This window comes from Struthio camelus, chromosome 2 (assembly GCF_040807025.1).
Source record: "Struthio camelus isolate bStrCam1 chromosome 2, bStrCam1.hap1, whole genome shotgun sequence".
NCBI lineage: Eukaryota > Metazoa > Chordata > Aves > Struthioniformes > Struthionidae > Struthio > Struthio camelus.
Genome location: NC_090943.1, coordinates 42680302 through 42707011, shown reverse-complemented (window position 1 = coordinate 42707011; position 26710 = coordinate 42680302). Strand labels below are relative to the sequence as shown.

The 26710-nt window shown below is 40.7% G+C and overlaps 1 protein-coding gene across 1 annotated transcript in view; it reads right to left on the bottom strand.

Moving 5' to 3' along the window:
• The window catches only part of KAT2B (lysine acetyltransferase 2B), a 43719-nt gene extending 17402 nt beyond the window's left edge, over positions 1-26317 (bottom strand). The window contains exons 1-9 of the mRNA XM_068935396.1: positions 26096-26317; positions 17800-17926; positions 14768-14913; positions 14146-14235; positions 12237-12418; positions 9611-9802; positions 6829-6935; positions 4987-5112; positions 1815-1951 (exon numbers count right to left, since the gene is read on the bottom strand). Of these exons, the coding sequence (XP_068791497.1) occupies positions 1815-1951; positions 4987-5112; positions 6829-6935; positions 9611-9802; positions 12237-12418; positions 14146-14235; positions 14768-14913; positions 17800-17926; positions 26096-26317 (1329 nt within the window). The remainder of the gene's footprint in view (positions 1-1814; positions 1952-4986; positions 5113-6828; positions 6936-9610; positions 9803-12236; positions 12419-14145; positions 14236-14767; positions 14914-17799; positions 17927-26095) is intronic.
• Positions 26318-26710: the final 393 nt, after the last annotated feature.

Below are 26710 nucleotides of genomic sequence, written 5' to 3'. Positions count from 1 at the left end.
AACATATTTTGGAGATTTCATAGCCTCTGACAGAACAGCCTTAAAAAACAAACAAACAAAAATCCTCTTTATCCAAGTTATCTTTTTATAAAAATAGACAGCATTGCCTTTGATCTACTTCTTTTTTTTTTTTTTAAAGATAAAGTGACACCATCAAATAAGCTGGCTGTAAGTCTACACTGCAGTACGCATAGGCGTACACAAGCTTGTTTTAGTAAAGATAAGATGACAACACTGATGGTATGACTATATGACCGAACAAGTGACAAAACCCCATGGAGGACAACACTTATGCAGTTGAAGCTCATGCCAGTGTATCTTCACAATTTCTTTGATCTAGCTGGTTTGTACAAGAGTAATAGTGGATTTGCTTATACATATTGCAAACCACAGATGTTAATGGCAGTGCAAGTACAGTCATATTTTTTTTCATTTTAGTAGTGCTTTCCACTATGTACACAACTATCTTAAGAACCTGAAAAGAATATTTTAATTCCTACTGATTTTGCCGCTGTATTTCTGGCAATTGCATGCATATATCTGAATGGAGATGAAATTAACATAGAGAGTTTATGTAACTTTTTTCAACATTGTTTTACAATGCCAAAACATATCTGCATGCATGCTGGCATCACCAAGTCTGGCAACAGAATCTTTTCTAACTACTGCTATACAAATTTTAAAAAGCATTTTTAAACAGTTATAAGTTTGGTTACTTTTTAAGAAATTGTTGCAGCATAGTACTGATTAAAATAGATAAATAAAGTTCTTCTGTTACCTACACCAAGTAATCTTGAAGACCTTATTAGATTCCCCTAACCTCAAAGAAACTGAACTACAGTTATTAGCTATCAAAATGTCTCCATTATATTCTATATAAATTTCAGAAAGTAAGATAAGTATATAGAGACATGAAAATTAATTAATTCCAGTTAATTCACTACACCCACAGACCTCCCCCAACGACAGGTTTTCCCAAAGTAATACTTATTCTGCAGGTGGTGAGGCTCACTTTCACATACTGTTTTCTTTCTAGAGCAAAGTTTGGCTGCTGAGTATCTAGTCACTGCCAACCCCAACATCCAGACTGGCACAACATTTGTAACACACAGAGCCATCAGTCACGGTATGTAGTTTGAGCAAAATGTATGTCATTCCAAATCTTCAGCCTCTAGCTAAATCTTGGCAAACAAGCTGCTGACAAAACACAGGCTGGTGAAGGAAACAGAAGGAGGAAAAGCCAGCCAAAAAAATAAAAAATAAATAAAAGGGCAATTCCGTGCATGGCACAATTCTGCAATTCTGTTTGTTTTTCTCTCCCAGCTCAGGAAAGAGCAGTTGTGGAAGAAGTGGCAAATAACTGTTTAGATCATCCCTTCTGTATTATATAGAGGTTTTTAATTTGGACCTTTCAATCTGCTGCAAGGTATGCAGCCAAATTACCATGTCTTACACGCTACGCCTATGATTAACAATAAAAAAAATTAACAATAAAAAACAAGTGTATTATTGGTCTGTCCTGTAACAAAAATACCTTGAAAAATAACCTGGGATCTACTTCTTCACCAGCGCTAATCTCCAAGCCTCTTTGTAAACAATAGCCCACACATTAAAAAAAAAAAAAAGTGGAACTATTCTTCATGCTAATGATGTACTTCATCGATATTTTTTCCACACCTAAATATTTCCCTTTTCGTACTGTTCTTACTGACAACATGGTAAGTTTTGTGGATTCATAGCTTATCTTACTCTATCCATGCGAAACATTTATTAAAAACAGACCATTTACAATGCCAGCTCTGTATATTTCTCACCTCTGGCCCCAGCATTGCAGCAGGATCTGTAATTGTTGACATTACTTCATTGATTAATTCAATAGGAATATCTCCTACAACCCTTGGCCTTTTAGAATCCTCCAGAGAATAAGGTTCATTATTCTTTCTCTTTTCCCCTATAAAACAAAAACCAGGACAAATTCAAAACAATGAAACTGTCACAGACAGTTTAATCATTCTATTCACAGAACAGGAGCGCCTAGGAACAAGGCAGAACACTACTGTGGAACAGTTTAAATGGTCTCAAATAAAACAGGAGGCTAATCACTTTCTTAATTAACTGTTTTCTAATAAAGAATGAAGATCTGAAGTTCTTTTTTTGATTCAAAAGTCAATTTACAACTTAAATGCTAATATGCAACCAAATCTGCTAGTATGCCTGCAGAATGTATTAACGTATTTGGTCTTCAGTTCTTTTTCTCCCAACAAGGCAAAGACACTTAGTTTGTGGGACACAGTGTCTCTCCAAAGGAAACAGGGAAAGAATGCCTGTTACCAGTTATTTCATATTCTGCTCTTTGTAAAAAGCGTACAATCAAATAAAAAGTAGAAGACATAAGCAAGAATAAAACAGCAAGATTAGATGAAGGTGTTTCTGTAAAGTACAATATTGAAACAAACACGACAGCAAATAAAAATAATGAAACTGATTCATTCACCCTACTCATTTGAGTGCTTTAACAAAACAAAAATTCACTTTTCAAAGTTTCTTAAATTGAGGCCAAATTGTCACTACAAAGTTCTATTGGTAGATAATAACAGCACACAGTGTGAAAAATTCTCTTAGTTGACACAATTATACTGGCAAATCTCTTATTGGCAAGATCATGAAATGGCGTCAAAACAGACTTTTTGCTCATTCATGTGTACTGCTGTACGCACAATATTGAAAATATTTCCCTTTGCATAAAACTGTCCTATATTAATAAGTCATCCTGTATTGCTAACTCTAGCGTGGATACAACATATGGTAGGCTACTAAGAGAAACACTTTCAACTCAACACACATTTAACATGCACAATCTATCAGATTAATATACCTCTCCTTGTCCCATACAAGCTTTGTAAACTCATATTGAAATCATTTGCTTCTCTTTTCACTTCAGCATCCTCTACAGGGAACTTCTGTGCTGCTGTCTCAGAAGATCAGTACTCAACACATGTTACAGTGCATACTGCTGAATAACATGAAATCCCATTCTGGGATCTGCTGGAATTAAGTACCCATTACAGATTTTTTTCACTCTTTTTGTAAGCCAAGCAGCATATACACTCTGACATGTCATATGTAGCTGACTTAGAGAATCCATGATATTAAGTTCCCAAATCAAAATACATCACATAAATTAACAGCTGCATTACTAACTGCAGATCAGTAAGTTAAATAATAAAAGTAACCAGTTAAACAAATGCATGAAAGAAAGGTCCATCAAGGACTATTAAGTGCAATAATAATGACAGAGCCAGCTGCTAGCTCAGGATTTATTCAAATTGCAGACTGTCAAACTCTTAAAAAAAAAAAAAAATACACGAACAGCAATCTCACTCTATAGTTTCCTTGTCCATATATTCTTCCCCTAAAGATCTGCTACTAGCCATTGTCAGAGCCAGGATACAGACTTCTGCCTTTGTGACCACCACTTAGCAGTGAGCTAAGCTTTGGTTCCTAAGGAATAGCCACAGTAAAAATCAAGATCTCCCTTTTGAAACAAGCAGATATTTTAAGGCCCACTATTGTTCATCCACTGCACAGTTTTTTTCCCCTTACAGGTAGTGAACTCTAACTATGTGAAGATCAAATTGTTCACTCACTTTTTTAGACTTTCAAGCAGTACATTGTTTTCGCAACAGTATAATTTTATTCTTAGTCTCCCTTCATTGTGAAAACTGTTTATTCCTGTTCTTTACTTTCTATCTTTTAACTAGTTATTGATATATAAAGGGACCTTTCTTCTTATTTCACAAGGGATTTAAGGGATTTTTTTTTTTTAATCAGATTTTATTGAAGCAATTTGCCTAAAGCTTTCTGGAAATCCAGGTACACAATGTCATTTAAAACCCTAATCCAAATGCTCACCAGTTCCTTCACAGATTTGTACAGTTCCTGAGTTCTACAAAAGACACTGAATTTCTGCACACCATATTACTCATACCTCTACTGATTCACTCTTAATCATTTTTTATTTTTTCTTCTAATTGCCTGAAATAGGAGGCTTATTGATAGTTTCTCAAATTCTCTTAGAACCCCACTAAAAACTAGTTTTGCATCTGTGATATTTCATTTCTCTACTGCTGAGCGCAATTTAAATGACAGCTCAGCTGCACAACTTAATAATTAGTTGGCCAGTTTCATATTTCTTTTAATACTCTCACAAAAATATCATTTTTTTCTGGTGACTACTTACTATTCATTTTGCTGATCTGTAATAAGAACTCTTCTGTTCATTCCCACTTTTTAAGACCATTCACCAACTTGTCCTCCATAAAGAAAGCTCCAGTTTAGGGGCCTCCTTAAGTTCTTTTGTAGTGAATCTAGAGACTAAGAATTCTTTTAAGCTTTTTCTTCTTCCTCAAGCACTTACTTTACAAGAGTCCAAGATCATGTTTCCGATCTACAAATGCTCTTGACAGGTTCATGAGTTCTGAAGTGCTTGGAAAAGTAGCGATTAGGATGATTTACGCATTCAGCAACTTTTCCACTAAAACTCTTTTTTAACCTGACCTCAGTTAGACTAAATTTAAAACTAGTTGTGTGTTCTTTTCTTGATCTTTCATAAGGTTGCAATTTCAACACCTTGAAAGATTTTTTAAAAAGTAACATTTGCCATTTTTTTTCTTTTTTTAGACATAACCTTTTTTCATGGGTGGTAACACATTTACCCACGTAAGGTAAAGTGCTTTCCCACAACATTTGTGTCATGTGGAGACCTTTCCCATTTTAATTGCATTTAAATAAGCTGACTATTTTTTAAATATAAGTCCTATTTCTACTATTTAAACATTGCCACAGTGGAGAAAAAGGATGCGCATGTGTGTCTTCGCAAAAAGACCTCAAAGTCGCTATTGCACAGTGAACACAATTGATTACCATCATACAGTAACTACTGATAACATTGACAGAAGCCAAAATGTGAGTCTCCCTCTCCATTACCTAGGTTGGGGTCAAGGACAGAAGAAACTTTGCAAGCAGGACTCATATTTCCACTGTTGGGTTGCTCCAAAGATGAAGGACTTGCAGTGTATGAAACAGATCTTGCAACAGGAGGAGGACTGATAACTGCAATGGCATAAAAGAAAGATTCAGGACAAGGAATTCAGTATGGTGCTGGCTGAACCACTGTTACCACTACGGACCCAAGTCCACAGCCATCCACTGCAAAGTGACAGATAACTTTGTGCAACAAAGCAATGCCACTGGTGGGCAAGCAGAGATACTTGAGCGTTATCTCAATGTATTTTTCTAAACTGTCACCTAATATGGGATTGTATTGACGGAGTTAATTGGTTGACAGAGTTAGTTCTACTTCATTGCAAATATCAGGCTTTATTGTTCTACAGTGCTGGGCACAAGTTAAGAAAAAAAATTCCTTCACATACCTGCCAAGCCAGCTGGTGTTCAGCCTTATCAAAGGACTTTTTGTAGGGGTCTATTGAAAAGTAAGAGCTCATCATTCAACCTCAGCTGTCCACTTAAACAGTGTTCAAAGACTGGCTGCACAAACCAAACTCAGTAAAAGGGGGCACCAGTTAAGAGGATGAAATTAGTCTTTCAAAAAGCCGCACACTGTCATCTCTCTCTCTCTCTCTCTAAATTAAAAAATAGAACAAAACAGAACAAACCCATCCCAAAATATCTAGCTTTCATCATTTGTGTCAGGACTTTGGAAGGCGGATAAGGTGCCAGCTCATAGTCTGAACACCTGCAGTCTTTCTCTTTGCACGTGTTTATCCTGATGGCATCACCAGCAACAGCTAGCCTCTCTGTTTGTGCTATTTTCATGCTGCGAATCCAGTGCCTGAGAGGAACACATTAAAAACTGAAGCACTGCTGAAGATTACATGATAGAACGAACGCTGTGAGTAAGATTATTTTAGAGTTGTAATGAACATGTGCCTAAGGCCAAATTCATCAGTTCATAAAGCAAACCAGGAATTTTTCACAAAAATTTGTATCTGTCACAGTGCAAGTTTTTCCACTACACCAGCAAATCCATTATCAGATAAAATGTCAGCATGACGATTTCATTAACTGATAATCAGCAGTCGTTACAAAACACGGAATTAAATTTCTCCAGTCTTCACTTCCCAGCACACCGAAAATTGAAGTCACAACTTCTGAGCTGTATGAACGGATTTTACATACAGTTGCACAGAAAGGAGAGTAAGAAGGAGAAAGTAAAAGAAAACTACACCATTGTCTTCCCGCAATTTTAACGATGACTTATAGACCTCTGAGGTACCCTAACTCTGAGGAAAAGTGAGTAGAGCTGCAAAATAGCTGCTGAGGTACACACTGGTCATATGAATCAGAAACAATTCAAGGAAAAGTTCTTCAAAAACAAGAAAGTCAAAGGAATATGTGTAAAGGCAATGAGACAGCTGGTGCAGAGGATAATGTACTGCTAGGGAGTTGGAGAGAGAGCTTGGGACATCTTGCAAGGGACCAATGTCCAGCAAGTCACCCACATCAGCCATGTACTTGCTAATTATTCTCACTGTCCATATTCAGCGCACTTGCGCCACCTAAATACTAGGGTGAGATGCCTCAGCAGCCTGCTCTACACGCACATTTGTTTCATTATCAGAACATGCAGAAGCACCAGAGAGTCAAATATCTGTGCCCACTTGACGTGGGCCAATTTTAGTACAGCTTACTATATATAAAAGCTGCACATCTAAGTCTCCTTGCTCAGAATTTATCACTTGCACAGACACGTTGTAGTGGATTTTATACTCTCAGGTGTTCCCCAATCCTTTACTAAATACAAAGTACCTGTCTGGATTCCCAGTTGGCCAGTTCGGGATGTAGACACCATGAAATCCTGATCCCAAATGGGAGAATTCTGGCTGTACACTTCTTCTTCCAGCATTGACAGAAACCTAGGCACAAAAACATAGGAAACGTTAACATAATAGGATTGTTATTAGAAAAAAGAGAGTCAGATTAGACATTAAACGTCTATCTGGGTACAGTGCTTCTACCTATGAAAACTGATGTTTGATTATAAGCAATAATTATTGAATTTGAAAAGGCAGAAATGAGCAATTAGAAACTACTTTTACAGAACAAAAAAGAGCATTAACAAGAAAGAGTTCACAAATGGGAAGGTACTGATGTTATACAAGGATGACAAAAAAAGTCTGTTCATGCCGATAAACCCGTATTTGGCAGATGTACTTGCTTTCTGCCACTTACAGACTTACAAAATCCCAACAGTGTTAGTCATTAACAGTGCTCTTAGGAAGACATTTTCACTCCTTTAAATGCGCCACCATCACATTTAACTGCACATTAGGGCTTGCACGACAGTACTTTTAATTTTAGTTGGTACACTTATAGAAACAGCATGATTTTAAACCTCTCTTAGCATTACACACGAGAGAAATCCCACAGATGGGAGGACGCAGCCTGCCTGCCTCCACAGGGCCAATACAGCGACTCCCTTTCAGGCGATCAGGGCACGATCGCTGCTTATCCTACTTTGCACAAAAGGGCTTCTCGGAGCAGAAGTTGACTTGACACATCTTTACCCTCTGGAGTCCTCTGCATGTACAGCAGCTGTCCAAATTAAATCAACAGGACCGCGGAGTAAGACTTTCCAAATACAGTAAGGACGTTCAGGAACAAGTCCTACTGTTGCGCGTCACATAAAGCACATTTATACCCAAGCACAGCACGTGTGGTGTTAGCGGCTACCTAGACAGCCGATAACAGCTTAAAAGTTTACAACAGCTCCTGGACCACCACTGACAAAGCAGAGGCGCAAGTTAAACCTTAGCAAGGCTGCCTTGGCAAGCAGCAGAGACGCTGCAGCCTGACCCCTTGACGACTGCTTTCCCAGGCACGGCCAGACACCACGTACACGCGCTTGCATCAGCATCGCTGTGCCAAAGGGGCTCGGAAAACTGAGACCCTGAAAAGCCTCCTCAGTTAGCACTTCTCCTTTCTCTTGATGGTCTAATATCTGGCTCAGTTAAGAGGGGTATTAGTCACCTGTACTGCTGACTGCACACTCACAGCCGTGTCATGAGTCCCTAAAAGACCGCTTCCGAACCACAGCCGCCCACAGGCTGGGAAATCCACGTTGGGGACCGACGTGGGGAAACCCACCCTGCTGGAGAAGGGCTAGTGGGGCTGCTCCGAAAAGCACTCGGTACCCCGTGCAGCGGCAACTCGTCCGTGGTAGCTCATCCCAATGCCCGGAGACAGAGATGCAAACACACCAGGGAAGCACAGCCCTTAACACATTTAAGACGCTGTTCCTATCTCCCACACAAATTGGCAAATGATGCTTTTCTTTCTTTTTTCCCGCCCCTCAGAACATTAGCAGGAACTGCAGTGAATTATTCTTTTCAAATCACTTCTCAGGGTCATACTATGCAGAGGAAACAGGGGGCCTGTCCTCCACAAATCTGCTCCTCGCATCAGCGCAGCATTATATCCTTTTTACAGGTATTTTAGGGCAAGATCATGATCCTACACCCAGATATACCCAAACACTGCTCCACACAAAGTCCACTCTCTCTGAAGTGGTAAAAGGCGTTATTAGTAAGAGTAAGGAACAGCAAAACCTGGCTCTACTCAACTTTGGCAAGTTGATATTGTTTTTCATTCCCATTAGCACTAAGCCACCAGGCAGCAATTTGCATAGAACCAGTGTCACCATCTTGCTTGTAGACTCGGTTCCCTTGTTGTAAGAGAGGGCAAACTTTTAACACAGGGACTGGAGAGCCAAGCCACCATCACAAAATAAGGATATTTTTGAAGAGATAGGCTCTTTTAACAGAAAACATACCGTGAACAATCTAGTCGTCAGCACCTCCTTTAACTGCCAGTACAATGTTTGACATTAAGGACTGCAAAAGCAGAGGACTTTCTGAGACAACCCATTCTCTTGTATACCTCAAGATGTGAATATTGCTGTTTAATTGAGAGAGATTCTGTCAACGTGCCACTACTGAAACAAGCTGCCACTATTAATTTCATTAGTTTAGGGCTCATAGATGCAGCTTTATATTGACTGCTCTGTTCTTTGTTAAATGCACAGATCCCTTCTGTGGGCTGGCGGAGGAACTACTTTGTTCCCTATTACAGGGCTGAATGGAAATGAAATTCTTAACTGTAAATAAACTGTAGTACAAGTCTCAAATTATGCTTCGTTCCGCTTTTACGATGGAACAGCAAAACATATGTTTTTGGAGATCTGGACCTGTGTTGCTTCCAAGGAGTACTGAAAAGAATATAAGTGACCAGCAATAAATTCTAATTGGCAATGAGCACAATCCCCCAGGCAGGACAAATAGTCTTACTTATAAAGTAAAGCCCTAGGGCAAAGCCAAGCAGCCAACATGTATTCATTACATATATAACAAGCAGTGGCATACATAAAATACACTAGTTCAAGCTATGACAGAAAAAAGCTGCAATATTTATTTGTCGCTGAATAAATGATTGTAAGCTGTAGGTAGGAGAACTAATCACATTTTTTTCATTTTCATGTGAAAGTTGCATACTACCAGTTAACCACGAATGCAGCCGAGTTGTGACCTCTTACTTCGGAAAATGGGTAAGGATTAGCGTTCGTTTCTCTTGAGGAAGTTTGTCTTTCTCTTGCCTAGCCTGCTCCAGTAGTTGCCGTCTCATTACGGTAAAAACAGAGCGAAGCAACGTCCTACCAAAAACCTGCGTGGTTTCATACCGAGGTAGACTGTCACAGAACTGAGGGACGTTGCAGTAACAAAGCCACCTGTAAGAGGGAGAAAAGACAGATAAGTATCATCATCTAAAATACGTATTAATAAGCTGACGCAATGGAACCACTACCTCCATCATTTATAATGCAAGTGATGGATAAATGACTGTATAAACCAGTTCTATATCAGGTTTGCATAGAGATAAGCAGCATTTATATTGCCCAGCTTTTTAGAGAAATGACAGTCAAGTCATCTTAAGTCTCCATATATTCTTTTTCTCTGCACTCTGGTTTCTACAAAGTGCTCTTGCACCAGACAGTAATCATATATCACACAAAATGTGTGTTGACGTCAAGGATTTTCCCTACAACTCAGCCGTTTGGCCTCCTGTGTCTGCCGCCAGTGGCTCCAAAGACTTCACCCTTAGCCTGCTCTGTGCCTTGTTTTCTGCTCTTTAAACTCCCACATTTCCCCGGCTATATGTAAAAGGGACAACATTTCTAATTAGTTCCACCCCAATCTGACTGGTCTTCCAGCCTGGTCTCCCACCAGCTGGCTTCTTCCCTTTATATCTCAACCTGATATGCTTTCATTTACTAGTAACTCTCTCCATAGCAAGTTTTGCGTTAATAAGTATGTGTGTGTTTTATCTTTTCTATATATATAAATTCCTGTTACTGTTCTTAGAAAGGGGTCATGGTACTGAAAAGGTTAATCTGTAGTACTTTGACTATGTTGGGTCACTATATTTATTAATTCTACAATCATGATTTTAATATCTATACATAAGTGAACACAGCCAATGATATCCCTAGCTTTAACAAAATCAGATTACAACCATTACCAAAACTCCATCCATGAGAGAGGGGAATGGGAAGGAAAAAAAAAAGGAGAGAGAGAGAGAGAGAGCCAAGAACTGGATATCTGGGTGTGAACAGATTATGCTGGATTCTGCACTGTGTTTTTCTCACCCAGATCCACAGCAGTTTCTCTCAAATTATTACTTTCTGCAGAGCTGCTTCCTCTGCACCCATAGCAATGCCTCTAGCAATACAGTGGGGAGTGAGTTTGGAGAAAGGGCGAAGCTCATACTGAAATTAGAATTAGATGGAAAGAGGCAGCACTACAGGAGCTTTACGGACTGTGAGCAGGAAGGTTTGAGAAACTGCAGTTAACAAAATAATTGGCAATAGAAGTCACCAACCAGAGCCCAGTGTGAACTACTGACTTTTAATAAAAGTTGACCCCTACCGATTCTGGCTATCTGACATCTTTATCACAAACAAATGGAGGACAAAAGCACACTAAACACAATTTTAAGAGCCCCATTAGATTATCAGTAACTCTCCTTTGTGCCAGGTAGTTATGTGAAGTGACAGCTCCGTGTATGGCCACATCTCCCAGTAGTACAAACGGGATCTGGACCATCTGGGCAAACTACCACATTTTTGTCAAATTACCCAGAACACCATGCCATGGTGTTCATGACAGTTTCACATTGCAACGCACAGACAAATCTTGATGGGTTAATGCTGCACAGACAGGCTTTATGGCAGGTCAGGGTGCACCAGTAAACAGTTAACCTCCACCAATTTTTTGTAATGATGTGAACCAGCAGAGTGAACATATACAGACCAGTGCCTTGCCTCCCAGTGCCACCGAATTTTTTGATCTCATAGGAAGCCAAAAGCACAGTCTACTGCTACCAAACACAGTCTCAAACCAGCTTCTACCAATACAGTCTACGGAGCTTAGGTTTTTCAGATGAAAGGCCACCAGAAAATGGATAGAAGACCATACTCATTGTCAATCAGAAAAAATATTTCTCATCAGTCCTTGGAACAGATTTGCTTATAAAACCATTAACTATTGTCTCTAAATTAACTGAAAAAGATATTGTGCTATTTTTATTAAAAGAGCAAAATTTTAAAAGATCTAGCTTTTTATATTAGCTCTTCTTCCCTCAGTGTCAAAGTTATTCCTTTGAATTCTGAATAAAGTATTAAAAGGTCAAATAAATTAAATCATTTTAAGGAGCCTATTAATATCTTTTAGCTATTTATCACTCAAACACTTACGAAATCATTTTCATTTTTCAAGCCTTCTGTGATTCGGTTTCAATCTGTGATGCTTTTTGTTGATATTTCGTTTTTTTTTTTTTTATTTTAAGTCGGATAACAGCCCTCCTGAATTGTAGTATATGAAATAAGGAGCTTATGAGGCACATATCTTAATCAGACGGAAAGCAATTTTGCAAACACAAGAGTTACTACAGAGTTGTTGGAGTTAGAGGGCTGTGAACTATATCTATGTTCTTGGCTGATAAAGCACACCTCTCAAAACACAAAAACACGTGTGAAACTCTGACGGCCAGTGACTACAAGAACACCCATGGCTCAACTACGATCCACAGGTACTGGTGTATTCCTGAAATGCATATATGTTGTAGCTGTAAGCAAGACTTGTAACAAGCAAAAGCACCATTACCTGGTATAATTCACTTTATACTCCGCAATATCATCGTTGGGTGATCTCAGTCTTCGCTGAGAAGGAGTCTCCAGGTGCCAGTAGTTAATGCGGTTCAGAAACATTTTAGCCAGTTCAACTATTGTTTGCCTTTCCTTTGAGGGTAAATGGCTAAATTTGTACTGCACAAAATTATTCACACCCTTGAAACAGAAAAAGAAAATGATGTTTAAATATTTAACCATATTTTTAGTAGGTGTGTCCTCGCACATTATTCAGTTATTAACCCTGAATTGTATTGCACAGGAAAGAAAACAAACACTGGAGATTGAACTCCTTGCTCTGTTACATGTGTAACTGCATCAAGCCAATCCTCCTGTACAGAGCATCAGGAGCATTCAAATATTTTTTTTCTACTCCAGCAGTCAACTTAGAGGGAGAGACAAAGTTATTTTCTCTTGCTTTTCAAAGCAGAAAAATTTTGATGGGAAAGACAGATTGAGAGGTTTTTTTTTTCCATATGCTCCCTTACGCACAATTTTGCTGATAACCATGCTGCACGATTTATTCATTTCCTCTGTAAACGTACTTTTCTCTACTTCCTCATCACTTAAAAACCTCTCTAGCTATTTTTTTAACAGTAGATTCAGACTTTGTAGCCAAAGACTTTAGTAGAAAGTCCCTGAGTGTATTATTTCTTCAAGAAACAGCAGTATTGCACAAGTATGTCATTTCATTGCACTTGGTATACCGCCCACTTTAAAAGTACTATTAAGGATAGGTAAAACGTGCAACTACAGTAACCTGCTGCAATACATACATCTTACAAGACACATGTAAGACTGCTGCTTAGCAAACAGTTCTGTGTGAACGAGTTTGCTGAACTGCTAAAAACAAGTGGTTGAAAAATATCGGTCTACCGTAAGGGAAAACTTTTTTCAAAATAAACTGTAAAAAGAGTTACCCTTTAATCTTAATGCTTTACCTTCTTAGGCAAACTGATCAGTAGGAAGAATGTGGAAAATATATAGACTATATACACACATATACGTACACGTATATGTGTGTGTGTTTTAGTACAAAACCTTTTTAGTAGTATATTTTAAGGCTTTGGGGTGTATAATATTACATGCCCTGATTGTTTGTTTCTACTCAAACCAAAGGAGAACAAAAGGTGAAGTCTTTGTAAAAATTCAGTAAAATCAAAACTCTCTTTTGCTATGTTATAAAAACTGATCGTTGGAAGGAAGCACTTCCTACATATAACAGAGTCCTCACATTTAAAATATCCCGTCCACCAACAGGAAAACATGCAGTTCCTAACTCAGTGAGGTATTTAAGCTTCTACATAGTCTCACTGGAATTAATGAGTCTACTGGCATGCCAGAAGTGCATTCTTTGGCACTTGGTAAATCAAAATCTGAATCTCATATGTTCTTTATCTGCTGAGAGGTTCATAAAAGCCTCAGTTATTCTTTGTTTTAGCTGTTTTTTGCTGTGTACACTTTGAAAGAGGAGACTATAATCTCACTAAATTGGATTGTAACATTTTCATCGACTTCACTGAAGACAAAAGTTATTTTAATATTGAACTTCAAAGTCTCAACAACGTTTTTCATCTTTTGGGACAGAGAAAGATTAGAGCTGCCAAGCACAAAAGTAGCATTTTCAGTTTCATTATTTAAAACCACAAAAAAATGCCAATTAATGCATAAGATGAATGATGAGAGAAATCAAATAATGTAACTATTATATCAATATTAAAAGGGAACAGAAGTCTCTTTCAGATTCAATCTTTGTCCTAAGTAATATAGTGTAACATTTGCAAACTGCCTGAAATGCCATATTTTCAAAACCAACGGCTACAGAAAGGACAACATTAAAAAAAAAAACCAAACAAACAAAAACACCACATATATTCATTTTTTACCTCTTCAATGCTAGGTTTCTCAAATGGGGGACTTTCCAAAGATCCTTCTACTACAGGTTTCCCCATCTGTAAAATGCACTTCCTCAAAAGCTGTTAAGAATATATACATTTTTAGAAGATTACATTCGTATTACATTCGTAAGGTCAATGGAAGTCAGTTGTGCAACACTTTACAAGCAGTACTGAAAATCTGCTCTGTGTCTGTTGGCTTAGTCATCTAAAGTTATAGGTACCTCACTGTGTATTGCTTCATATATCCCTTGAAATGGATATAAAAGGCTGCTCTGAACACGTGCAGGCAGCTATGCTAGCATTTATATCTACTGACTTTTCTTGATTTGTAAGTGAAGAAGGTAAGGCTGGGAGATGGAAGCATACAGAGTTTATAGATAGGACTTAAGGTCAGCTTCTGACACCGTCAGGATGACTTCTGGCGTAAGAGACTGAATACTGCAAGCACCACAAAGTCTGGCTCACGGTGAGCCATTATACCTTTACACCAGAGAGAAGAAAAACTCTCGCAAAATAAAGTCAATACATGCATAAGGGGCCAGTGAACAGTGAAATTAGGTGTGAAAAAGGAGAAAAAAAAAAAAAAAGATCCCATGCAAGTTCAGCTTACTTTGAACAGGTAGAAATAAACTTGCTTAGTGTCTGCGTCTTCTTCTTTGTGGACACACGTGAACAGATACTCCACATCCAGCACGATTCCCAGGAGCCTATTCATTTCTTCTTCAGACACATTCTCCAGATGAGAAACATGAGCAGCTAAACAAAAACAAAACCAAAGAAACTAAAAAAACCTAAAAAAACTAAAAAAAGAGGCTCCTTAAATATGTCACATCTGAGCAGTTTATAAAGATAGTCCACGGATGGTAATTCCCACAGCAGAGGGAAGACAACTGACTGGAATCACAGTGCGTATCCACACCTAAAGGGCTCTCCAGTCCCACCTGTTTGTATTAATACATTGTGATATAAGTAACTACTTATAGAGAGGTTTGTCCAAGAAGAACTGTGCTTTGGAGATGGGGATTTAATCAAGAAACTTTATCAGTTATATAATCCACCTGCTGATACAAGTAGTACCTTGTGCTGTGAAAAAGGGGGAAAAAAAAAAAAACCTATCAGCTCACCAAACCAGCTTTCTGTTTTAAACTAGACATCAATGAGCAAGTTTCAAATACTTTCATATCATGTAAGTTCAAACGATACTTTGCGCACATTATATGGACAAAGCTTTTGCAGGCTGTACATGTCCATTTATTCAGAAGTTTGCAAAAAAGCATCTTTCAAGATGTCATAATTTGCAAGTAACAAGCTTCTTCTATCACCTCCAAAAGCAAATATAGTTCCACATAGGCGATTTTTTGAGGTTGGAGGTTTAAAGTGGGACATTCATCTAAAGCTGGTTTGAACAACTGGCCCCAGGAAGAGAGAAGAAAATTTAAAACAAAAATCAATTCCTGGAACCAGACATTTGCATTACAATAAGTACTAATTTTAGCTGATTCCAAGACAATGTAAGTGGTATGCGCATCTTTTGCTCTGAAATGTCAAGAAAATATCTTTTAAAACCAAAGGAAAACAATTGAAAAGATTGAGCATATTTGAAAAGATTGAGCATATTTGAAAAGATTGAGCATATTTGAAAAGATTGAGCATATTTGAAAAGATTGAGCATATTTGTTTTTACATCCTTTAACAGTATTTACTTACTGGATAATTATCATATTATCCTAAATACGATGGTGTGGTTAGGACTGGTTAAGATATTTTAATCATAAATCTGATTCGTTAAGGGGAAAATAAGTGGGGAGAAACAAAATCTGACTTGAAAATGATCATATTTGTTGGCTGCTCAGCAAAGATGCTTGTTTTGGAAAGTTTGGTATGACATCTGTCAAACCATTTAAATTACACAAATTTATGCAGCTTCAACTAAAAAGGACAGCTTCCTTCAGTGGCGCAGAACACTAAAAAGGTACCTGCATTCATTTCCACTTAAATGAGCATTTATGATGTATTCTCTTAAGCTCTGAACAATTCCATCTACAAGTAAGATGGTCAGCATAGGCTTTCTTTAATTACAAGTATGCAGCATTCTAGGCAGAATAAAATGATTTCATTTCAGTCCTTGAACAAAACATGAAAGTTTAATAATCCCAGCTGTCAGTTCTGATCTTGTTAAAGTAATGAATTCCTCCTAGATGAGCATTGCATTAGATAACATGGTAAAGAAGCCTTGGACTCATACTACCAAATGGAGAAAGCATCAGCCTAAGAAGCCATTTCCAACCTTTTTCCATAAAAATACTGAAAGTTACCTTGACTTCTGGGTGGTCGCATTTGAACAATTTACTATACTATGGAATTAATACCCCTGCAAGATACTTCCTCCCGCCCCTCCCCCCCCCCCAAAAAACACTCTGTCTTCAAATGCCAGGAATGAAAGGGAGGGATAACACAAGCTACTTTAACTGCGTAACTGCATAACCAAAGGCAGCTCAGAGAAAGTGCATGATAAAAAGCTGAATAAAGTAAATTGGCTAAAGTCACTGAAGTCTCTGTGATACTATGCTTTTGTTAATCTTCTGCAAGCAAAACCATAGACCTTGGATATAAATAAAGGAAAGCAAACTGCTGAAAAGCCCATAAATACATTAAATGTAATGAGGGCATACAAAGAGAATGGAGCAAGAATATAAATAAATCCTATGCTCAGAAAATCGACTGAATAATTCCACACAACTTAGAGTATTATTTGCAAAAACAAATACATAAATAGTCCATTCTGAGGGTCTTACACTTCCTTCTTCTTATTTCACTGTTCTCAATTCTGGGACATATCAACAACAATTAAAAAGCAACTACTTCTTTTCAAGAAGTTTTGAATTCTATCATAGTTTCACTTTTATTAAATATTTGCTAATGCAGGCACAAAGAGTCATCAGCTTTTTGTCTAGATAACTGCATTTTTTTAACCAGTGAGAATGATGCATTATTCTTTCTCAGGCTATGCCAAGTTACAAATCCTTGTTTTAGTCTACCTAGAAAAAAAGAAAACCAGAAGTTAACAGTGGATTTTGAGCAGTTGCTTCCAAGTTATGCAAGTTGTCAGCACAATAGCTTAGATAATCCTAAGATGCGCAACTCCAGTGTCATTTCCTCTAATGCAGAAAATGTATGTTTTTTTCTGTAGGTAAGAGCACTTGCTTTAAGAATGTCCAAGAATATTTTACAGTTTGTTCTACTGCAGGAAAATGGAATACAGCTTACATCCACTATAGTCACTTGTGTCATGAATAAAGCACCTGGCAGATGAAAAAAATACAAGGTTAATAAATGCTACATGAAAGATTAAAATTGTTATGGGTAGCTTAGCAATGCATTGGCATTTTAACAACTTAAGATGTATGGATTTTTGGAAGTTAGTACATGGATTTTTAGAAGTTGTGCCTCAGTTCAATTTCTTTGAAAATCACCTTAGGGTATTCCCAACGTATGTTAATCCAAATTAACACTGGAACATTGATCGGACATTGAACATTAAATGTCCAATCATAACATCATTCTAGGTACTGACATGTCATCTTGAATTTTACCTTGCAACAGTATGAACACCTGGATTTCAGGAGAAAGCAAAAAGCTTACCTAGCGCATGACTACAGCTGCGACACGGCTCGGTAAGGCTAACAACTGCCTGCTGCAGGTCTGCCCGAGGAGGGGTAGGAGGTGGATTGGGGTTTTTCCAGCCATTGCATTTACAGGATTCCTCAGCCTGAAATCAACATAAAAGAGTATCAATACTATAAAAAACAGGAGCTTGCTGAAATAGTGTTATTTCAAGAGTAATAAAAAGTAGCATTATTAATTACAAGTTTGTTCATCTACCACATAGCTAGACTTTATTTGCTAGAAAAAAATAATAGTACCTCAAACAGAAAGATTAACATAGTTCTGGCAACCAAACTCTGCTCAGAAAAATACATTCTCAAACACTGCCTAATTCCTTACTGAAAGCCCACATATGAGCACTTACAGATCCTGCCATCTAGACACTTTTAATGATTTAAATACAAACAAGTTATCCAATAGGCAAAGCATATATATAGCTATGTTATCAGCTGCGCTGACAACAAGGGATCCTACAACTGAAAATAAGCACATGACGACACAAGCAAAAACAGGAATAAGCAAACAATGATTGCACTACTCAAAGCTGTCCAAGGCAAGGCTTGGCGAGCTCTTCAAAGGCAACAAATGCCAGAGGCAGTGACCCCACCAGCAAACCTGCTGCTTACACTGGAAATGTTAGTTATGCACACAGACCGTGAAACAACACCGGCAGAGCACAGCTAAGGGAGAGGGTTTCAAAATCATGTTTCAAATCATTCGTAAGCCCGAAATACCAATTCTAGTCAGCCAAAAAGCAGCTTTATAGGAGAGGATTTTCTTCTGCATATCCAAGGGGTTTTAGTTATTTTGACGGCAAGCTTCTTCAAACGGCATTCGTGTTCCTATTTGAAGACCTAATTAGAAGAAAAGCATCCCTTTCTACTGTTCAGAGATATCTGTGCACTGGGCTGTAACAAGATACTCACGAATTTGCAGTGCCAAGACCTCAGTGAGGAAAGTATGCCAACTGCTGCATAATATTTATGGCTCTGAAACACTCTTGGTAGGAAAAATTGTGATGTTAATATATCCAGCATCACTGTGTCATTTTTCAAATGGATTCTGAACATACGTAATGCAATCTATTTCAGGAACCCCTTTCATTTTCCTTTTATGTTTCTAAATCCCATCTCACCTAAGGAAGAGGCACCTAAGAGAAGCAGAAAAGAACATGGCTTGACAGTTCCCGAGACTGACAGCTTTGCAGGCTGATGGTAAATTGCTCTTCCAACCCAATTTCGACATTCAGCAACCTGAGCACTAAGAAAGCTGCTACCTACGTTTTGCTGAGCACCACATATTGTTTCTACCCTCTCTGATGCTTTAGAATTCACCTGGATGGACTCGTGGCGAGTCCATTTAGTGTGGGCTGGCATGCGAGAAGAGAGGCAAATGGCTACGTGAGAAGGGAGCCGAGGCCACCAGAACGACTCAGAATATCACCTGCAAATGCCTGGTAAAACCACCCTTCACATACTTCCCACCTACATAGCCAGAGACCACTGGCCCTCCAAACTTACTGCACGGGCGTAGATTGTCTACTACAACACGCGTTTATGATGCGGCGCAAGGGAGATTTCAGTATGAAATGTGGGGAAGCATGAGGGAGATTAAAATAAACAAACAAACAAATGTAAACCCTCACACTGCAGTCTGGAAGGGATTATATAGATCCTGGTGAATTTTATCTTATTTTCTATCATGCTTTCTATGTGTAATAGGATTGGTAGAGAAGTTAGGAAGGCCCCAATGTTATTTTACAGCAGAAACTGTCTCTTACAGTTTCACAGACACTGAGCCAAATTTACTTCTGTTTGTTATCCAAGCCTGCAAGACCTATTAAAGTTTAATGACTAGAGAGACAGGTCAGTGATTGAGCGACACCTGTGAACCAAGGAAACATCCTGCTGTGGAGACTTTGGACATCTGTGAGGCGATTTGACGACACATACTCAATTAGCATCTGGAGCTAGACAAAGCCGGTGCCAAATAAGCTATCCACATTTGCTTTGTGGAAGAGACAACGTTGCTGTGAGAGTTTTCACAGTTAAAACAAGGAGAGAAACTGTCAGAAAGACGACTGTTAGAAAATGAAAATATTGCCAAAGCAAATTCAAGAGAATCATAAAGAAGTTCTCAGAAAACAAACGACTGAATGTTATTTTAGGGGAAGTAAGATTTGATCCTTCCCATGCAGCTTTCAGGGCAAATGTTCAACACCATAAATAATAAACATAACATAATGCTTATTATTAATTGTCTTAAATCATACCACAATGAAACACACACACACACACACAGAATACAAGCATTTTGAGCATTTTTTCTCTGAGTGGAAGACATTTCTCAGAAGTTCACCACATAATGTTTACTATAAAGCCTAAACTCTATAAACAGTGAGTAACTACACAAACTTTAGTGTCACACAATAATTAACAGCACGGATGCAAACAAACAGATGTATGAATCGTGATAACGGCTCAGTTAAACTGCCAAAAATAAATATCAGCCCACCCACAGAAGAATAAAAACAGTGTGTTCAGTGGCAGATTTTGCCTGCCCTTAGTAGTATCTTCTTGCCAGATTTTTTGAAGTAGACGTTAATGTGTATTGCCCAAAGTATTCCAGAGATCTTTCTCAAACTCCTCTCAGCTGTTGGGCTTTTTTTTTTTTTTAAACTCTCTCTATAAAACACCAGAATCAGCATAAAAGTTCTGTAAACAAAGGAGAAGCACAACCTGAAAAGGTCCTCGTTAAAACTAAGCTTTCATTATAGGTCTTGACAGTGCAAGTATTTCACACTGAATACTTGATGTACGCATTCCCCAGTGGCTTAAATTGCAGTTATTTCAAGTCTTCCACAGTGTTTTGTTCATTCATTCCTTTCTCTATCTTCAGCTTTTTTCTTTCTTCTGTCAGTCATCTGCTTTTCATTAGAAAATAAAGTATGACTTCACCTCTTCCAAAACTTAATTTAAGATCAAAAATAGTTTTGAGGGGAGGGAGGAGAAACATTTGAACTGGTACATCCAGTCCTCGGAGTCTTGTTTTCTGGGACATCTGCAGAGCTTTGATAAAGAGACTGAAGAAAGTGGGGGACTTTCACCTTCCTGAAGCTCGCAAGGTAATGAATGCCATCTTTGCAAGACCAAGGACCATGACAACTGTATCTTAATTGGCAATTTTTAATAAAATTGGATGAATGCAGTATAATAAAACATAACAATTACAAATGACTGCCCTCAGTAAAAACTATGTAGAAGTTTTGTACATTTTGCACTGTATGCCATTCTTTCAATAATCTTTTTTTGCGATCTTCCATGTTACATGGAGTGCTTTAGTGTAGAAAACTAAACTGTCCAAAATTTAAGGACAACGAAGCAGTAGGTCTGGTCAATTGTTTTCTTTGAAATACTGACTATAGTGATACTAGATTAAAAACAGACAGCAAAAGAAAACAGCATATTTTAAGATACATTGTTAACATTTTTGTTAGAAAGGAAAGCATTTGAAAGTTACAACATTGAACATCTAGGCCCCTTTTCAGAGGGCTGAGGTGTTCAAATAATACAAATGAATAACGTTACAGTAGGTTATGGGCTAAAATATTCTTCCCATTTTACACATGGTGAAGTGGGCGTAGGAAGACACAAACTTCAAGCTAACTTACAAAGTAAAAGATCGGAACAGTCTTAAAACTGGATTTCTTTCCAAACAGCTATTGTACCGCGCTCTCAACTCAAAAAATCATACTAGTAACTGAGTAACTGAGATGTAAAGCACACTCAACAGATTGTGCATACCCAACATAACACAACCTCCTATTTCCAACTAGCATAACTACTCTAGACAAATTATTTTTCCTCCCAACATAAAAGCTGTGAAGCATATCCTACTATAAAATGGTTTTCTCCCATAAGTAATAATCTCAAATTAATGCTTTTAACAAAGAACTTTACACAAACCATAACAAAAACATTGATGGATTTAATGTATTTTTGTTAATCAAATGTACCATACCCTATATGAAAACATTTAGACAGTGTTTAGAGATCTACTCATATGTATCAGGAAATTAGCAAATCCATTTGTCTTTAACAATGGAAAATAATCAGTTCAATGTTCAGCTTTAAGGACGTATTTTTCCTTTATTCATCAATCCAAGTATTTTAGTCCCTATTTTTTCCACTGTTTCTCTTACCTACAAAATAGATGTAGGCTACCACATAAAGCTTTTTATTAGTGATAAGGATCCAAGTTCCACCTAGTTAAGTTAAATAAGAAATTTATCACTGATTTAAGTGAAAGAACTTTAATTGGGTCTGTAAGACGTTGTAAAATAGATTTGCTCCACTATGAAAATGATCATAAGAAAGCCTTAGATATCCTCTGTGTGTCCTATATACTTCGGCAATTTATAAAATGACCTTAATACACCTTCAGTTGATCTTAAGGAGCTGTACTCCCACCATACAGGGTCCAGCAGTAATATAAATCCGCCTCATCTTAATCTGCCTTCTGGAAGTTAGGAAACAGTGATACAGAGCTACATTATGAACTAGTTTTCTTGTATAGGAACAAGAAAACACCAGAGGGGTCACTCCAGGATGAGAACATGGAATGACAAGTGGGAAGCAGTGCGCTCTACCAAGGCTCAGCACCTGGTCTGCAGCCTGGGAGAACCAGTTTTCCCTTCAAATTCTGCCATGAACCTGCTGCATGGCCTTGGCTAAATCATCTCATCACGTTCTTCTCCCCTTTTGTCCATGTTTTGAGGGATTTTTTTTAAGCATGAGGTCTTTAAGGATTTATTACTCCTTACTATTTGTGCAAGTGGGCCACTGGGCTCTTAATTACATTTGTAAGCATCCAAGCACTACTGTAATGTGTATAAAATGAGAAATAATCAATTTTACAGAAAATATTAGTGTACAAAAATAGTACATATTTAAACTTGTTTACAAAAAAAAACTCCCAGTGGGACAGGAGAGGGGACTGTATTTTCAGATACAGTAAACCACTAGGGAAAAAGAAAGCCAGTAAGACTTCCTCCTATATTTTCATTAAATTTATTTACAGGCTTAAATCACATAGTGCTGTCTTTACATGAATTTGTGGCAAGCTCACACATAATGCTCAGTTTCACGCTGGAAAAATAAAAACTATGTATGTAGCCATTCATATTTCTACAGTTAGAGCACTGCCAAATAATGCCCTGCAAAGCATACAGGAATAGTACGTATTATCTCAAATTCATGAGAACCGTGCCAATTCTTAATATATATATTATTGTTCAGAATGCCCTCCCCCCAACCTGTGTCATTTAAAAAGGTATTTCACATGGAATAGCTTTTTCTCTCCCTTCTGTCCCTGACCACCTTCTTCACAGGGGGAAAAGGTCAAGCCTAACAACTACAACTCTTCTGTCGCAATTCTTTATCAGGGAAACAAGAACCAAACAAAACAGAAGAAGAAAATCCCAAAACAATGACAACAAAACTCTTCCATAGTCCTAGGCTGGGGCAGCAGCTCCCTAAACTTATTCCAAAATGCTCAGTCTAGCTCTGCTGAGTTTATATGCACATCGAGGATGTCTCTGCCTGCAGTTTTTGCCTGCACTTCCCAAAGGCTGAAGCAGAGGGATCGCTAGAGTGACAAGGGGGCTCGTTCCCTCCTGGGGCCAGAGCAGCCCGCTCACACGGCGGTCCTGCTCGGGACAGTCTTATCTCTGGCCCAGCACATTGCTGCTGCCACCAGCGAGGCCCAGCCACCTGCCGCTCAGTGTCAGCCCTCTTCCCATCTCCTGGCGCTGCTTCTCTTCAGCCCTAACGAACACGCTCTCTGCCTCTGCTCCTCTCAGCGTCTCAGAGGTTAAGTTTCTACTAAACTTTATGTGCTGAAGCAGCAGCGTTTTCCTCTCCTGTTTCCCGCGGGAGAAGGACACCACCATTAAGGATGGCACTGCATAGTTTCTCCACTGCAACCTGAACAGCTCTTTGTATATTTACACAAGACTCACGCATGGCTGCCCCTTGAATAAACACATAAGTTACATTATTTTGAGATTGGAGGCGGTGCGAGTGTTTGATTTCTGTCTCTCTCTCACACACAAACAGAAACGCACAAAATAAATAGAATCAGTTTCAGCCCAAAGTAAGAAAGTTCAAAGTTATTCCCTGCACTGCTACAGCTTCTTGCAAACCACTAACGTTACAAGCCAAGTACTGTAGTTGTGGAGCACCTGCCAGTTGTTCAAAAGGAAAAATAACACATTCTTCCGCTCTCCTCCATCCTTCCCCCTTTATCCCATAGGAAAAACCGCTTGATTAGTTTACAAGAAGCTTCCTGTTTGTCTACTTGCTTATGTTTTGCAACCTGAAAGAACGCTGCCTGCTATTAAATTACTGAAGAAAAGCGAGGTAGCAAAGGTTGCTTTTGCATTTTAATCTGAACCCAGGGTAGTGTTTAGTTCTGTGGTTGTGCCAGGCTCCTGGCAGGGAAGGACAAAGAGGCTCCAGGGTGTCCCTAGCCACAGGTCGCGCACTCTCAGCTCACTGCAGTGCCAGCAGTGACACGGCCCTGACTTCTCGCAGAAGGACAGGAGCTGAAGGCTGGTAACACTACCACACACACACAGCACCTGCAACACAAGCTGCCACAGCTCTGTGCCCACCCCTGGAGATCCATAAAGGAAAGAAAAAAGATCAGACTAGGGAAGGAAAAGGTAGAATCATAAACACACACACACACCACTCAACAGCTCATGAAAACCTCACATCCTCCCTGTCTAACATTGTTTAACAGCATAGCAAAATTTGGTAACATTAAAATACCGGGGGGGGCAGAGGGGAATCACTACCAGAAAGTTTTGAACCATGTCACCCATCCTTCTATGGGGACCTCAGGTTTCAAACACACTAACTGCTCTGTTAAGTTCCCAACAGTGGTGGTCTCTTGCAACGTCACACATACATGCCAAAGCCCGAGAGGAGATTCCTGCATGTTTGTAAACAGCTAAGAAATTGAAGTGTGTGCGTGGTTTCCTTGACTTGACCTCACATGACTTACAGTATTGCAACATGCTTTCAGAGTACAGTTAAAGCACTTCCCATCACCAGACAGGACTACAGAGCCATATTATAACGCTTCCTCACGTATTTAAGCATTTAGGTTGGCCTTTCACTTAACATTTGCCCTTCTGAGGGTTCTGATGTAAAGGAGCAAAGAAAGTAAATAATACACTTTCTCACAAACTGCTCACTTATTTGCTATGCCAAAAGCATTACTAGAAGATTTCATGACACTACTGCCATCCTGAACGTGTCAGACTCATCACGCATCCAAGAATAGTCACGAAAGCAGTAACGCAGGTGACAGCCCATGCTTAGAGGGCACTGGCCCTGCACCGTGTGCAGTGCAGTCCAGCCGCACGTGCACAGGTGACAACACCAGTTTGGAGGTCACAGACCTCCAAAGACTGCAAGGCTGCAACTCTGACCAGGCTCTCTCAATCTCCAACAACAGTCAAGTCCTGCTTCTCCCCTCCGGAAGAAAATTCCAGGCAGAGGGAAAGATGCAGGGAGGGAAACCCAGGGCAGTGTCACTAAGGTGAGCGGAGAAGGCCTGCCCAGTGCGGGAGACGACAGAGGCCTCCGTGCCCGCACCGACGTGACCAGTGGGGACAACTTTCCCAAGAGGAGAGGCCGCGCCTCGTTGCTCCTCTGCCAGAGCTGCTGGCGACGCTGCCAGCTCGGAGCAGCGACATTTGGATGGCGGCAGCCCCCGCCGGGACGCGAGGCCGGCCCAGCCCCGCGCCTCCCCCTCCCCCGGGGCGAGGGGGCGCAACGGCCCCGCGCGGTGTTTACGCGGCGAGCAGCTGCCGCGGCGCCGTCAACCCAGCGGTGCAAGTGCGAGCGACCCCGGCGGGGGCCGGGCTGGGGCGGAGGCAGCGGGACGGGCACGTCCGCTACTGCCCGTATCGACAGGGGCAGGGGGAGGAGGAGGAGGAGGAGGAGGGAGGTGCTGCACGCGAGGGCTTGTTTTCGGCGTCTTTCGGGCTTATTCTTGCCGCTCCTAGCTGGAAGGCTGCGGGCGGAGGAGGAACCACCAGCCTCACCACTTCCGCGGTTCCCGGCAGCGCGGAGCTGCAGCTGGGCCGCCGCCGCCTCCCCCGCCCGGCCCTTCCCCACCGCCTGCCGCCCTCCCTTCCCTCCCCAGCCGGCTCAATCCCCACCCTCCGTGGGCGGGTGGGCGCCAGCGGCCGGCGCCGTACCTTGCAAGCGGAGTAGACGCCCAGCTTCTCCAGCTTCTTGGCCCGCGGAGCGGCGCGCAGCTGCGCCTTTTTGCCGGCGGTGCGCGCCGAGCCGGGGCCCCCGGGGCTCTCGGCGGCGGTGCGGGCCGGCCCCCCGGCGGCCACCCCGCCGGCGGCCGGCGAGCCCTGCTGCGGCCCGCCACCGCCCGCCGCCGCGGCCCCGGCGCCGCTAGGCTCCGCCATCCCCGCGGAGCGGCGCGGAGCGGCGCGGCGCGGCGGGAGCCGCCCGCCCGTGCGGCTCTGCCGGCGCGGTGCGCCGAGCGCTAGACCCTCCCCTTCGCCGCCGCCGCCGGCTGCTCCCCCCGGGGAGGGAGGGGACTGGCCGCTCCGCGGGCGGCTCCTGCCCCGCCGGGCGGGGGGAGCGCGGAGCCGGCCCCCGCCTCCCGCCCTGCAGCGCAGCGCCGAGCCGCGGGGGAGCGCGCGCGCCGGCATGGGCGGGCGGCGGCCGTGCGCCCCCGCGTAAGGCGGCGGCGGCTTCGGCTGCGCGCGGGGGACCCCGCCGGTGCGGGCCTTGCGCGGCCGGGAACCGGAGGAGGAAAGGGGCCGCCGAGAGGCGCGGAAGAAGCCGCACTCTTC